The sequence below is a fragment of the Cololabis saira genome, chromosome 14 (genome assembly GCF_033807715.1).
Source record: "Cololabis saira isolate AMF1-May2022 chromosome 14, fColSai1.1, whole genome shotgun sequence".
NCBI lineage: Eukaryota > Metazoa > Chordata > Actinopteri > Beloniformes > Belonidae > Cololabis > Cololabis saira.
Window position 1 is genome coordinate 21,243,482 of NC_084600.1, and position 16,384 is coordinate 21,259,865.

General features: G+C 41.8%; 1 protein-coding gene across 2 annotated transcripts in view; it reads right to left on the reverse strand.

Moving 5' to 3' along the window:
• mtmr4 (myotubularin related protein 4) overlaps window positions 1-16,384 on the reverse strand; it is a 39,880-nt gene that overhangs the window by 11,968 nt on the left and 11,528 nt on the right. Inside the window, exons 2-9 of one of the 2 annotated variants that reach the window (XM_061740119.1) lie at window positions 12,167-12,256; window positions 6,903-7,019; window positions 5,650-5,679; window positions 4,984-5,066; window positions 2,544-2,710; window positions 2,361-2,457; window positions 1,135-1,248; window positions 844-1,034 (exon numbers count right to left, since the gene is read on the reverse strand). In XM_061740119.1, coding sequence (XP_061596103.1) covers window positions 844-1,034; window positions 1,135-1,248; window positions 2,361-2,457; window positions 2,544-2,710; window positions 4,984-5,066; window positions 5,650-5,679; window positions 6,903-7,019; window positions 12,167-12,256 — 889 coding nt within the window. The remainder of the gene's footprint in view (window positions 1-843; window positions 1,035-1,134; window positions 1,249-2,360; window positions 2,458-2,543; window positions 2,711-4,983; window positions 5,067-5,649; window positions 5,680-6,902; window positions 7,020-12,166; window positions 12,257-16,384) is intronic. The other variant, XM_061740120.1, reaches the window with a different exon arrangement.

Below are 16,384 nucleotides of genomic sequence, written 5' to 3' on the forward strand. Positions count from 1 at the left end.
GTACCAGCTGCACCGAAAGCCGGATCAAAGATGGACTATAATGCAGTGACAATTATGGAGCTGTATAGTTTGAAATATCCAGCATTTAAACCTCAGCGGGTCATGAATTAAACTTAAGTATAATTTACTTTTGTATTAACTGGTGACATATGGAGGTGAAATTAAATTAGATTTTACTAGGTACTGACGTTCAGCATTCTTATCAGGTGTTGGCTTGATATTATGACGTTTCCACACTTAAAGGAGCTGTATGTAAGAGCAATAATAAAACGAATCATAAAATGACCCCGATATGTCAACAGACATTTAAAAATCATGTTAATTTCAAATACTTATGTCACTGACAACAGCACTCAAGCCAGGATATTCCAGTTTAAAAAGAGGAGTTGCAGCCCTCAACTGATGTTTATGTTGTCATTTTTTGTTTTGGCCTGAAGCTCCACCCTCCACCCATCTCCCAATCACCAAGTCAGTATTGTTTCTGAAGCTCCACCCTCCACCTATCTCCCAATCACCAAGTCAGTATTGTTTCTGAAGCTCCACCCTCCACCTATCTCCCAATCACCAAGTCAGTAGTGTTTCGGCATCCGGGTTGCCAGCTCGGCTCTAATTATCGCAGCCATGGCAGCCTACGTTCCTGCTGCATTCTGCAGCCTACCTGGCAACCTCTGGTCGGGGGGAGGAGGGGGAGGGTACACGCCGCTCAACAATATTTTGAAAGTGACTGCAGTACCAGTTTTGGCCATTTCTTACAGACGGCTCCTTTAAAGTTTATATAAAAATTGCAACACTTTCTCTTACGGTTCAGTAATAGCATATATAAGATATAAAAAGCAGCTTCACCAAAGTCGCTGTCAGAAGAGTCTGGTGCATCCCCCCGTTGCCGGCTGGCTGGTGGCCCCTTGGCTCCGGTGTCCATCTGACAGGCCTTAGCGATGGACGAGACCAGGTACTCGTCGTCTGTGTTCCTCCAGCCCCACCAGCTGATCTCGGGCTGGCTGCAGCGGGCAATCACTACACCGTTCTTCTGATGCCTAGAAAACCACATTGCAGAGTTAAAAAACTAATGTTCTCGTGGAAGCTGGAGAAAACGCATCGTGCTCTGCTCCCCGCGGCTGTGCATGGTAAACTTACCTGTACACCACCACAGGGATCCTCTTCCAGGACCTGAAGGAAGCCACGCTTTCCAGCTCCTTATCAGTGATCCATATTGGAACCAGAAACTTTTGAGGGTAGCTGGAGCACAACCTGCAGGAGGGATAAGAGGTAAGCCATTTTCAGTGGGGAACTAAATTCAATTTATGATGCAGCATCATCTTTCACGTCCTCACGTATCACTGCTGCATGAATCTCTCTCAGCTCTGGCACAGAACAAATCCTGGTGCCAGTGATAACTCCATCTGCCTTTCCTCTCTTTTCTCTCTCCCATGATACTTTCTCAATTCCTATACACCTGCTGACTGTTTACGGAGGGGGAGAGACAAACTGTGTGTGTGTGTTTGTGTGTTTGAGTGGGTAGGAAAGTAAAATACTATGCTGAGTCATGGGCCTCAGCAGGCTGCAGCTTGTTTAATTAGCCCGTTGTCCTGCGAGTCTGTCTCCCTCAGCAGGACGTGCTCTCACGGGCCCTCCAAGCAGAATTACATTTGTTTTTTGTCATAATCGCAAATAACAATGATATACAAGTATACATCTATGTTATTAGTGATATAACTTTAATTGAAATTCAGTTTGCATACTGCTTGGAAGACAGGGATTAAAATGTGTGTATGTATGAAAGTGTGTTTGATAGATTGTACACAGATAGTGAATATCAACTTCCAGATAATGCAGTTTTCTGATTTCACTGTTACAACCCAAAGATGAACGATGAATTTCAATGGAAACCATCTCAGCCAGTTCAGCAGGGGCTGCCTTTCACCTCACTTTGTATTTGTCTTTCATGTCTCTCTGCAGAGACACTTAAGCTCTCCACCACCCTGCAGAGGCACCGAGCCTGAAAACCTCTCATTTATTCTGACTACAGCTGCTGCTCCCAAACAAAAATCTTTCTAAGCCACCTTCTCATTATTATTCACCTAAAATTAAGCGTAATTCAGTACAATTTTAACGCTCACAGTTAAAAAAAATGCAGCAAGAAGCAGTGCCAAAATACAGAGACGAGTTCTTCAGCACAATCTGTTCAGTTCGGTGGCATTGTTGAGTGCTTTCACTCTGTCACAGCTCTCAGAGTTACCTGAGCCTCCGTCACTCAACAGTTTCTGAACAGACAGCATCCTGCATTAGCAGAACTGCATGCATCACTTATCTGTCCCCTCAGAGGAATCACACCATCTATGGGGAAGTCTCATGTCACATACTTGTAGTTGCAGTTGATGTCGGACACTCTCCACAGATTCTGCGTGTCGAAGCCCATCCTTTTGACCTCCATCTCCATTCTGTGACGTACGTTGTCGCCTGCACAAACAGAGCGTGGAGGGAGGGTGTTAACAGAAACATTATTCTCCCTCAGACGTCACTGTGTCGGTTCTGCAGATGTGCACCTGGGCGGCAGAGATGAACGTGCTGGTCTTCATCGTCTGCGCTGCCTCCCAGACACCAGGCGTGATAGGCCAGGGCGAAAAGGTCCTCCAACCGAGAAGGGTGGGCGATGGCCCGGTTCAGACGCTTGGCCCACTCCTGGCACTGCTTGAATGTTGCAAAGTGGCATCTGTAGAGCAGCCAGTGGGATGATTAAAGAGATCCGAGGAACGCAACAACAAAAGACCCAAAAGTACTTGTAAAAAAACGACCCTTTTGAGGACTGGGAGAGGGTGAACGTACAAGGATGCTCCGTGTTTAAAGATATGAAGTACTCAGGTTAAGGTAATGATGATAATTCGATTCTATTTTCATAATAAAACCAAGATTAAAAATACCAAAGTAGATGAGATGTCTCGTTGATGTAAGTCTAGAGTTTTTCAGATATCTTAAGTTAATATCGTATATGAGACGATACTAGAGGAAAACATCTAGTTCTCAACTCTTTATTAAAAATGCCAGCCTGTCGTCTGTGGTATGCGAGGGCTGGAACTAAGTAATGTTTTCAATTTCATGGAGTAAGTTCTTATGTTTTCAATCTTTAAAATTGATCAATTTTAAAGCTAATTTGTTTTCTTTTTAGAAATATTATCTGCAAGTCTCAGCCCTCATGTCCTCCCCGTTCAGATGTTTGAGACTGATATCTATCCATTTAAGACTGTCTGACACCTTTGTGGGAAGTTTTATTTCACATTAACTTGAGTAATTTCATCCTCGCACCTTCTGCACTTCGTCTCAAACGCTGCGCAGGAGAACAGTGGGAGAGAGGTGAGAAATCAAAGAGAGACCGCAGATGACAACAAATATAGTTCCGGCTCACTGAGGGATCCAGCTGAAACCATTTACCTGCTAAACAGACTCTTTGGCTTCAGAACGCCACAACTGATTTGGTGTTCCTGTCCACATTATACTATTCATTTGATTTTGTGTAAGCCCTGGGGGGCTCGTATTGGATGGTAGACTTGCACAGCTGTAAGGGAAACCCTTCACTTAGTTGGTTCTCTCCACATTTGGGTGATTGATATTTGTCAAAAATGTATTAAATGACTCAACGAATGGATTAACTATACTGACTTCAAAAACAGCTTAAACACGCGCCCTCACAAATATGACATCAGCTTTAAGGACGTGATATTTAAAAGACTCAAGTTCTATTTTATCCCATTATTTATACAAAATCCTTTCACTTGTACTCCATCATTATTGTTTACAATATATTATGGAGGAGGAATGAGACAATACGATGTCCCCAAATGGGTCCAGAAACCAGACAGTGAGATAAATGTCACTTCCATTCAGCCTCAGTTTGAACCTGAGAGCAGCAATGGACACGTTACAGGAAATGTATGCTAAAATGAAGAGGATCACAAGGCTGGGAAGGAGAGAGTGAAACACACATGGCGTCTGCTCCACAGCAGACACCTTTTAATGCGTGGACGAGCTACTCCGTCCGTCTTCAGCTGTTCCAGGTAGGAATATTTTCAAGGTCTGAGAACAATGTGAACGTAAACAAACAGTGACGGAGGATTCTGTGGGAATCAGCAGACCGCGCCGGTGGGTGTAGACGGAGGCATGGATGAGAATACATTCCTGCGCGTACCACGAGGGAGGGAACTTCAGCCCTCCACTACCCACCAACTTGTGCTGCCAACATGTTGTTTTATGTGTTTTGCTAATGTGAAGAAAGAGCTTTGAAAAAGGAGTAGACGTTCTGCTTTGTTCCTCTGTTAGACAGCAACACCTTCATACCTGTGGTCTCTCTCTCTCATTAGCTCCGGCTGAGAAACATAAGGGGGAAGATGTGGTTTCATTACAGCCTTGAGGAAGTCGTCTTTGCTGGGGGGGATGGGGGCTCGAGCTCAAAATGTCTGATTAACTCCGGATTAATTACCTAAGGAAATTTAGCATATTTTATTATTTTCCAGCCCAAATCAAATGTATGTTTAACTAAGCCAAAAGGTTCAGCCATTGAGTAAAAAGGTTTTCCATAGAATAAAGCGGGTTATAGTACATTTCCCAATAAAAGGCAATTTCATGTTGTTTTGTCAGGGGTTACTGTAAGATTAAATGTTTTGTGTGTTTTTGTACAATATGTTTTAGTAGATTAGGGGAATTATAAGTCGTATGATCTGGTGTCCGTTAAACATTAGGTCACTTGTCACACAGAAACATCATCAAACCAAAAGAGGAATGAAGTGCAAAAAAGCTCAGAGACCTGTGATTACCTCAGCAGGAGAGTGTAAGACAACCTTTGATTTGGATGTTAGAAAATTGCTATTATCAAATAATCAGTAATATTTTTACACCTTTAAATATCAACTAGAGGTCAAGTACTGCAAATAACAGTATAACTGATTTCTGAAGGCTTATCAAACATTCATTTGAGTGATCGGCTCTTCTTACCGGACAACCTTCGAGTCCTTACAGATGATGTGCAGCTGGAACATATCTCTGCTCTCCACGCCTTCTATCAGCCTTAATGGGACCTGTAGGAGGAGACGGAGAGGATGTGCAATCAGCCAGATCTTCCACTGTCGGAGCAGGAAGCACATCTGCAAAGAAGTTACCGCCCTCTGGTCCAGTGCAGACTCGGTAGAGGATACGCACATGAAGCGCACATATAAAGCTCAATCTTTACTTCAGAGGAGGGAATGGTTTCTTCAGCATCCTTACTTAGCTACTTCCAATCACTTTTGATACTAAATAACAGCAATGACCTTGATATATGCTTCTGAAGCTTTTAAGTAATAAAGTAGAATGAAGGTGTTGCCAAGATTAATACCCCACACGCCTTCAGCTTTGGACAAACCTTTATGCAGCACCACTCTGGATCTTGTACAAGTAAGCAAAATGACTCTTTTAGAAACGAGTGGGGGGGCTTGTTTTTTGTTATATGTCAGGGTCAACCTTGCATGAAAACCATCTTGTAGAAATTCTCAATTCCATCATCACCACTCAACTTAATGTCAGTAACAATTTGTTCTCAGTGCTTTGAGTCTGTGTAAATTTAGGAATGAGAAAGCCGTCTAGACTGTGACAGAGGGGGGCGTTTGATCACGTGGTACTCACAGAGATTTGATTGTCCACACCTGGGTACGTCTAAAACACAATGACACCATGGAGCACAAACGGAGAGAGAGGGAGGGAGGGAGGGAAGGAGGACAAAAGACAGGAGGAAAATGGGAAAAAAAATATTAAACTCCCAAAAAACATAAAAGACCAAAGGAAAAGGAAGAATTTAAAAGAAAACACCAAAGAGAGAGTGAGATGAACGATAACTGAATGGTTAACAGAGTGCGCTATGCGCAGCACGTGTCCACAGCAAATGGAAATCATGGAAAGAAAGACAAACAAAAAAGAGAGCAAAGGGCAAGAAAACAAGAAGAAGGATAGGGTGATGGGATGGGAGATGTGGGTGAGAGGTTGTGGCTTGCTGGCACTCACACAGAGTTCATCTGTGCGGCTGGGGTCAGTACAGGAGCCGGCTTTACGTGGGGATCAGTTTGGGGGCAGTGAGCTGAAAGTGCTAAAGCGAGACAAGCTGAGGAGGTGACTTCTACGGCCTAATGGATCAGTCCTCATCACCTCCTGTAAGAAAAACAAACCCCTGCCATCGTTTCAAGAAACTGAATCCTTCTGGAAAAGATGACAGGGATTTGGGAAGGAGGAGGAATTTCTCTGCCAGTGGATGCAAACAATTGGCCTGTCTGTGTTTGAGCACGGCCTGACGTCAGCAAGACGGGGCTGGTGGACACCGGTGCCAGTAGGGGCCGGGCCTGCGGCGCTTGGATGTCACATTGAACCTCTACTGTCTGAAGATCATGGAGCCCGCTACCCCTGCGGTACTACCCTACAACAACTTTGTCAAGTATGCTGGAATATGACCAAAGCCACTGTACAAGTCCCCCATGTAAAATTCTTGCCTTGTTAGCGCAGTTATGGGTTTATGACGTTTTAATGAGGAAAAAAAAAAACGTCTATGCATGCCCAAATCTAACTAAATTCTCCTCTCTCCTGCGATTGGCTCTCAGAGTGGCGTGGCCCAGCAGCAGCAATCCCTCAGACGCTTTGCACTGAAGGAAAACGTCTGTGGCTCCTGTGTATGCTAAAGATGCCGTTTCCTCCATTCCTGCTGTGTTATTGATATTATTGGTATGTTTAAATGTGCTAGTGTACTTATTTGCAATTGCAATGTGTTTTTTTACTGGGACTGTGCTTTTGTTTTAATTCGGTAAAGCCCTTTGTGTTATACATTTATAAAAAGTGCTATACATATAAAGTTTAATTGACTGATATCCTAATGGCCTGAGAGGTGCGCTTACATTGATGACGGAGTCTTTGAACTTGATGTGGAGTCTGTAGTTGGAAATGGCAATGATGGCTTCATCAGCACGGCCAAGATATTCAACCCCCTCCCCCTGAAGAACTGGGAACGGCACCTGCAGAGACAGAACCACACGGTTGTTAAATTCTCCAGCAGTCACTGACATCATGAGATTATTCTTGAAGTCTAATCATGGCATCAATATCCATATGTTAACCTGCGCTAGGTCTCTACACCAGTGGTTCCCAACCTTTTTTCCTTGGGGCCCCCCTACTTGTGTCTAAGACCAGCCAGGCCCCCGACCCGTACGTACTAGCACCAAAATAGTCTTTAATTGAAAGAAATGAACATTAATTATGTTTTTTTTTATACATTTCTCTTTGGTTTACTCTCTATACATATGACTTTGTTTTTCTCCAATGTCACCAATGTATAAAATACGCACAAAAGGACATAAAAATATTTCTGAAAAATGTCTCTTTTAATATGAGACCAAATTTTTTTACATATTTCCTTTAACAACCTGTCGGAGTAGATTAAATGTTGAGTAATGATATAATAATAAGGAATGAAATAATTTCCTGTGTTTGTCAACAGTGTATAAAAAACAAAAAATATTCAAGACATTCATAAATTATTCCTAACAATGTCTTATGAATGAATCATTCAAAAATATAATTTTTACCATTGCATAACTTCAAAGCAGACAAAGTTTCGCGCCCCCCCCAGAGATCTCTGGCGCCCCCCCAGGGGGGGCCCGGTCCCCAGGTTGGGAACCACTGCCCTACACGATTCTAACCAGTGAAAAAAGTTCCCCAGAGGAGACAGTGGGATGATTAAAGAGATCACAGGAACCCAACAACAAAGGACCCAAAAGTACCTGTAAAAAACGACCCTTTTGGGCACTGGGAGAGGGTGAACGTACAAGGATGCTCTGTGTTTAAAGATATGAAGTACTCAGTTTAAGGTAATGAAGATAATTTGATTCTATTTTCATAATAAAACCAAGATTAAAAATACCAAATATGTATGCTGGAATATGACCAAAGCCAGTATACGATTCCCCCATGTAAAATTCTTGCTCTGTTAGTGCAGTCATGGGTTTATGATGTTTTAATGAGGAAAAAAGAAAAGCCTATGCATGCCCAAATCTAACAAAATTCTCCTCTCTCCTGCGATTGGCTCTCAGGATTCTAACCATTGAAAAAAGTTCCCCAGAGGCACTTTACTAGTTTTGGCACAGCAGAAACATCTGCAAACTTATGATCATCTTTGGTCCTCCTTTACGAGAGCTGACAGAATGGATCGTGTCGTAGTGAAGAAAGAGCTTAGCCCCAAGGAAAGGTCGTGGTTACCAGTCAGTCAGTCTAAGTTCCAACCATCACCAATGATTGCAGCTGATGATGGGTAACCCCTGAAAGAATGTGGTTTTGAACACACGTGGCCAAAATGAGCGTCGTTTGAAGGGTGACTGGGCTCTTAGGAGTCGGGTGAGGGGCCCAGAGTGGAACTGCTGCTCCTCTGGAGGTGGTGGCTAAGGGGGTCTGGGTATCTGGTGGGGTTTTAGAGATTCCCACCAGGCATGAGAGGCTCTGGGGCAGACTTGGGACCACTATATAGTTATTTTCATAGAATAATATCAAATGCCATTGTAACAAAATGAACAACTGATTACCTTGAAAGGCGAAAATCTCTTAGGGGGAAAAAAAACCACCACAAACTTTTAGCAATAAACGAATCACATTAAAGATATTAGAAAAAGAAGGACACCACAAAATACATGCATGTGTAACCGTTCAATTAGCACATTGTAGTTGTACAAAGGAACCTTTGTGAGCATGGGGCACTTGTTGCTGAGCCTGAATGAGCTGGCAAGCAAGAGGGAGGGCAGGGAGGGAGACTGTCTGTACCAATGCTGAGGGAGGGAATCCCAAACTGTCCATTAACATTCTTACTTGTACAAATTTTATTAGCCAAAGTGAGCTGGGGCTTCATCTGCAACGAGACCCCTACATTAACCTAATTGGTTTTCCAAAAAGGTTGGTGGGACATTTTTTCCATTTCATTCTGAGCCAGGAAATGATTTTTAAAGCCAGCCAAGCAAATGTGTCATGGGTGCATCTGCCAACTTCTAAACAATGTTTCAATTTATGGATAAACTGAAGCTTTAATTACTTTCAGTCAGAGTGGTCAACTTTACACTTACCAGTTTGGCAAATGCTATAGGCCTGCTGAATCCCTTGCTGCATTTTCAAGGGGATTAAAAATGATTCCCTGAAATTTAAAGTTACTTTTATAATTGCAAATGTCCCCGGAGGATTTGGTTAATAACATTACTCTTTGTACAGAGATGCAAACATGTTCCATTGACTCTGCAGAGAATACTCTGAATACTACTGATATGAAAAGTAGTCTATGTTCGGCCCAGTCTTTCCTTACTTATTTTTATTCAGGCAACTTCAACATACTGTTATTGGGGACCACTCAGGCTCTAGTTTAGTTGCTAGTAGTGAGGACATTAGTGTTGTTTAGAGATAACATTACCTCATCCTGCATTAGCATGCATTGCCGAGTCATGCAGAGCAAGGCCCACTAGTGCATGCTAAAAAGATGACATGCAGTCGGACAGATGGGGGATTATCAGAAAAATCCATCTGACCTGTAAAAAGCAGCGTTGTTCTGCAAAGAAATCCACATGGAGGATGTAGCTGACTGACTGATAGAACAGAAGCTGAAATCTAGTCGGACACCCTGTTACCACCTGTGCCACAATAACTAAATGCATGAAGGGAATGAAAATTAAAAGTTTAAACTTTTCCTTTTAGCATCATCCGTATGGAACATTTCGAAAAGACATTAATCTCTGAACCTGCTGATACTCAACTCGATTGAAAATGTGCCCGCGAGTCCAGACAGCAAAATGAACAGCTTAACCTGGGAAATGAAGCGTGCTGTACTCTGGATTCAGACATCAGCAGTGCCAAATATAGGCAGCCGTTCCCCTTGCACCGCACACCACGTCTTTGAACACGTAAAATATTTAAAATTCACCGGTTCATGTCACAAGCTTTTAATGACCAAATAAAAAAGCATCTCAGCCAACTTTACCAAGACATGCAACACAACTGCAGAGCTGACAGAGGAAAAAGGAAAAAAGTCTCGAGACAGTGTTTTCAAAACTAAAAAAAGAAAAGAGAGTAACAACTACGGAGCATTTTTTTGGATTGTTGTGCATGACTCAGGGAATGTAACTGCAGCCCGAACAGCAGCTGAAGTGACTGTAATGAGCTTGTGTGCTTCTGTTCAATGCAGACCCAACACATCCTGAAGAAACTGACAGTTAACATGCTGTGCGGCCTGGAAGCTGCATCAGGCGAGCTGTGCTCCAAAAGTAGGTGCATGAGTCACTGACGGGCGGCAAGTGCAGCCGAAGATACTGTGTCACGTTTCCTCTACCAAGCCTTCAGCAGCATAAATATGACAAAGACAGTCAGAGAATGAGGATGAGAGGAAAACCCATGAATAACGCCTGTGACTTGAGTGAGTCGTGACTTCCGGTACAAGCAGCTTGCCTGTCGGGACGTGCACGCAAGCATGCACGCACATGAGGAAAGGCATTAAACATGGTGAACAAGGGATGCCTATTATTTGGCTGGGAAAGGGTTCTGGTGGGATTGCCTGAAAACTAAACACAAAAGCAGAGACACAGCATGTGACTGCATGTGTGAATGCTGGGGGAGGGGAAGCACAGTCAAGGAGTGCATTTATACTGTATATAATGCTGCAAAGACTACAACTATAAAACATTTGTCTCCTCAGTTTAATACAGAAAATGACACGGAGCTCGGCCTCTGCAACACCGCTTGCCTGGATTTCCTTCAAAGGAAGGCTACTTGTAGATGAAAACATACTTTAGTGGGTTGTTACTCCCAGCAATCCACTGCAAACCAAGTGGAAACATGCTGCTTTTCAAAAGAGGAGAGAGTGACCCCCCCCTAGTCCTGTCTGGGCGAATCCTGCTACCATCCACTCTTCCTTTGTCCAGTTCTCCAGACACATGATGCTCAGCTCCATTAACCACCAGACAGCCGGAGAGCACAATGTCAACACCACAGTGGGAGGAGCTGCAGATTCTTCATCTGTCATTTTCATTAAGCTCATCCACATATAAGAGGCCTCCATAGAAATCTTTCTTTTTCATCTAGTTCGTATTCAACAGCTACCATATTTTTACCTTCATCATGTCATCAGGTAAGCTCATAATGACCTTAAGCGGACACGGCATGCCTTTCAAATGTTTTCAGATTCATTTAAAGTGTTGCTTTAATTAATTCTTACCCTCAACTTCATTACAAACTCAAAAAAGAAAAAAAAGTTTTACTTTTTTATTTTGGTATCCATCACCTATACCCACTTGTTCATTTTTATGCTCTCAGGATCTGTTGGAGCCTATTCCAGCTCTCCTCAGGTGAAATGCACATGGACAGGTCACCAGTCCATCTATAAATTAACACGGTGTGGCCAATTCTCATGAACTCCATCGTGTGAGACTTTATTTCTGGTCTCAAACCAGCCAAGCCATACGGTAGGGATTGGTGAGATTTTACCACGGATTAAGGGTGCTGCGCTCATCCATGAGAAGGACAGTTTCCAGCTATGGGAAACAGTGATACAGGCATATGACCTATAGGTCTGTCCAGTTGTGACTCCTGCAGTGCCATCCTGGTTGAGGTTTTAGATGGATATGTTTGCTAGTTTAAAAAGGAGCTTGAGGCCGGATTGTGGCATGATTTATGAAAAAAATCCGTATACATTTTAAGTTTTCTAGTAATAATGTCAGATGAAGCGTTCCAAACCCAAAAGAATGAGCCCTCTAGTGTATCTCTCCTTTGCCTTGAACAGGCTGTGTGCTGCAAAATGTGCTGCAATTCTGTCCCGAATTTCCCGCGCTGGGCTGCGGATGTGACGTCACATGACGCTGCATGCACGTTCTCCCCGTTCTCCCGTGCCGGCTTCACTGTTGGCTGCAGTACCCCCGACGGCCGTCGTGGTGAAGGGTGGCGCTAGAGAGTCTAATTTCTTAAAAGGAGCCTCATGCTCCTTTAAGGAGGACCAAGACTGAACTCAAGGTCATAATGTGGAAATAATCTGACTGTATTTTTTGCAGCTTTTCTATTCCATAGACTTGTTTTATGCTCCTCTTGAGCAGCTGAAGCCCCAGAGAAATGGTTGTGAAAGGTTGACTGAAACAGTTGGGCTCACCTGAAGGTTTTCATCCTCCTTCACCAGCTCCTTCTGGGGGAACAGGTCCTTGGCCTTGATGTACTCCAGACTGGGGGGCCCCTCTTCACCCTGGTAGATAATCACAACACAGAGGTAGGCTCAGTTACACCCCTCTCCTCATATAAGGTGACCGAAAAATAAATAAAATAGAAATAAAAAAAGGAGGGACAATGAAACGAATAAGGCAAAAGAAAGAATTTCAGAAAGACGCAATTTAATATTTCACAGCTTTTCCTTTAAGAATTTATATGGATGCTTAACTTCATGTGTGAAATGCATGTCAGGAAAAACGTTCACAACCACAGACACAATAAAGAAAACTACAAAGACTGAGTCCTAAAATTCAGTTTGAACAAGCAGACAACCACCTGTGTGTTCAATAAAGCCTTTCATTTTTAAATGTTTACTCCTCTGCCCTGAATAACATTTATCTCACTGATGGATAATAACGCTCCAACAAGCAGCTCAGGGAACACGTTTGCATATTTATACTGAATTTGCTTTGCCACTATGCAGTCAGGTACTGCATGTGTAAATAGGACAGGTCTGGCCACTGCATACCAAAGACCTTTAGACTTTCTGACCAAGTGCTGTGCAAACACAGACACTGGGGTTCTGTCGTCAAATGAAGGTCAAATAGTTCTTAATTTCTTACCAAAAACTTTTGTGTACACATTAAATAAGTCTCAGAGGCAGCCCTCTTTCATCTGATTAACACTACCAAAAATCAGGACCATCTTTTCCCAAAGTGAAGCTAAAGGACCGATCCACGCACCAACTGCATCGTGGCTGGACGTCTGTGACGCTGTTTCAGCCAGGCGTCCAATTAAATTCCCTGAAAATCTTACAGCTGATCCAGGACTTTGTAGTCAGAGTACTGATGAGTACCGTCAGCTGAGATCACATTTTGCTGGTTTTATCTTCTCTACATTTGCTCCATCAAATAGCTGCAGTTAGTTTAGAAAGTTACTGCCCGAGTTCTGAATCAGACCAAGAGAGCGGACCACATAACTCCAGTTCTTACATCTTTACACTGGCTTCCTGTCTGTCACATAATAGATTTAAAATCCTGCTGTTGGTTTATAAATCTCTGAATGGGCCAAAATACATCACTGATCTCCTGGTCCGTTATGAACCAACCAGAACCCTCAGGTCGTCAGGGCCACGCCTACTTTGTGTACCCAGAGTTAGAACTAGACACGGTGAAGCAGCGTTCATCTTTCTCATTTGTTGATTATTTTTTAAGTGGTGTCTGTTTGGCTTTAATTGTTGCTTTTTAACTCTTTTCTACACTGGTATTTTTTACATTTGAGTTTTAAAACATAATGATCTCTTAAATCTTGTAAATTCTCTTTGGGTTAAAGTCCTCAGGGTTGCACCCTGTAAATTCTATTATGTTTTATTGTATTTATTTATCTTGTTATTATTTTTTAATTAAAACTTTAAAATCATGCTTTTTGAGTATGTTTTAATGTCTTAGTAAAGCACTGTGACTCACCCTGTTGTTGAATTGTGCTATATAAATAAACTTGCTTTGCCTTGTAAAACTGAGACCTAAATTTAAAATATTTTATTTTGATGTTAAACATACACCCAAGCTCAAAAATTCTATGGTTGCCCTCAACCCACAAGAAGGCTTTTAAACCATCTCCCCTGGAAAGAAACCCATGTTTAAACACACCAAGAACTCATTTACAAGCACAGTTTAGCTACTATTACAGCTCGACTAGAACCCTTGTGACCCTAAATAAAATTTAAGTAGGTACAGGTGATGATGCAGTTTTATCCCAGTAAGAGAACACAAGACGGGAGTCAGTTTACTGACAGAAGCATATCCGTCTGTTTTAAAATAGGTGATATATTGCTGCCTTTCAGGTTATAAGTACCTCACTTTTTCTCATTGATCACAGACCAAAGTAATTTTCAATTAATTTTACAGGCTGAAAAATAGACACTTTGACATCTCTGTACATTCCGTTAGTGCTGTACTCTCATTTTAAAAATTAAATGTGAATGGTCTTGAACTTAATAGCACATTTTTTACCTTAACCACTTTCCACGAAGCGTGTATCAACATGGTTCTCATTTATCTATTCCCACAAGCACACTCAGACTGCAGGGCTTTTTTTTTTTTTACATAAATCATTATTTACAGCTGCCTGTGGACACTTTGACAAGCCTAGGGATTGATCCCCGACCCTCTGGTTGGAGGACAACAGACTACTCACTTATTCTTCCTTGTTAAAGACTGAATCTTCCTATTCTCCTGCCTTTGGGCTTCTTCTGTCATTTCCCGGGTCAGTACCTTTGCTGTAAGTGTGAAGCATGTACACCGGTTTGAATCCAATTAAATGTGTACATGCTTGAGTAGTTTACTGTTCACCTAAATTATCTGGATGTGTTAGTCAGACAACGACGAAGATCAAATTAGTATAATAACGGGTATTTTAAAAAGTCTGGCTTCAGTTAGTCTAACGCAATAATTACATTGTTTCTAAAAACAGACATGATTTGATTTTGCATAATTCTTCATTTTCTCTGCTTTCTTTTGTATATTTTCAAGCACTTTTGACTTTGCTATTTATGTCTATTGTAATCATCATCATTATTATTATTATGACTATTATGCTTAGGAAGTGCAGAGTTGAATTTTGATATGGTAAAAATTGTAATTAATGTGATTTAAGAGGATTCTGATGAAATTCACATTTATTTCAATGGAAGAAGCTATAATTAGCCTGCAACGCTCTAAGAGGAGGCAGAGGTGACAAGAAGGGAGGAACAAAGAGGGCAGTCAACCTGTCCTTGCAGCTAAGAGTGCTGATGTCCTGCTCAGCCTGAACGAACTCTTTTATCAGGTCATATTTTAATCCTTGCAGCAAAAAAAGTGATGAATTTGAGGGACATGCCCACACCCTTCAGTATCCTTTTAATCATTTATCAATAATGACCTCAGAGGACATCTTTATAGGAATGATCAATATATTCCTTTATAAATTAAATATTTGAAATAATTTTATATTCAAATTGAACATTTCTGCTTCTTTTATACAGTACAGAACTAATTCAAATCATCAGGTTTATGATTATCCTCTCTGACTTGCATATAAAAAGGTGTCTCAACTTTTAATGTAGAGCCTGTCATATGTGCAGACACCGATATCTCAGCCTCTGCTGGATTTGGGTTTCCTATCTGTGTGCAACCACATTTATTTGCAGTTCCTTAACAAAAACAGGGAGAAGTGCTTTTTGAGAACTGTATTTCTATTGGCTCTGCTTGTTTCCCATGATAACAAAATGTCATAAATGTTAGCAAGAAAGTCCCCTATGTCAAAGAAAGCAGAACTCCTGCCACGTTGGAAATCACCACATCTGTCAGCTGAAGGTCCAGGAAGCTAATTAAACCAAATATTAAGCCTACCACCCACTGGGCAGACTGGTGACAGATGGAAACGGTCGGCCTACAGTGACACCCCCGCTCCCGCCCCTACAAGACACCAACATGTCACCATCTGGCTTCAAAAGAACTGAATTTATACATGACATGATAACCAGAGTATGATTGGGCCCAACTGTCTGATATGACCGTTTCTAGAGGTTTCTAGAGGTTTCTAGCACCCCATATATACAATCCCTGGGAAGTGGGGCTAAATAAAAAATGAATACACCATAGTTGAATTTAGAAGCAGTTTTTCCAGATCAAGTAGGAAAAAAAAAAAAAAAAAAAAAATCAATAGAATCACCTTGCAATTAACATTTTTAAAACACAAGTTTAGATGTGTTAAATTAGTCTGCAGGTGAAATAGATTGCTTGAAGACCTTAAGCACCTAGCTGACCGACAGGTTACATGGCTCAAACAAGAAAGCCATCAGCTGAAATAAAGGAAAAGATGATAAAACTCACTCATGAAGATTCAACACAAAACATGACAAACAAACATTGTTGTTGTTTCCAGTCTGCAGATTCTAAAATACGGAGCAAATTAAAACCCAAAGGAATATGGATTATAAAACAGAAACTGCACAGCTGAAAACAAATGGGAAGAAACAAGAGTCGGTGTTTGCGACTGAGAAAGGAAACTATTCATTTGCAGAAAAGCATAACGTAAACTACCATTAACTCCTTGAACATCAGAAAACAAGGTTACAGTGAGCTGCAGAGAAGCAGAAACACTTTATGATGAATCACAATCTATT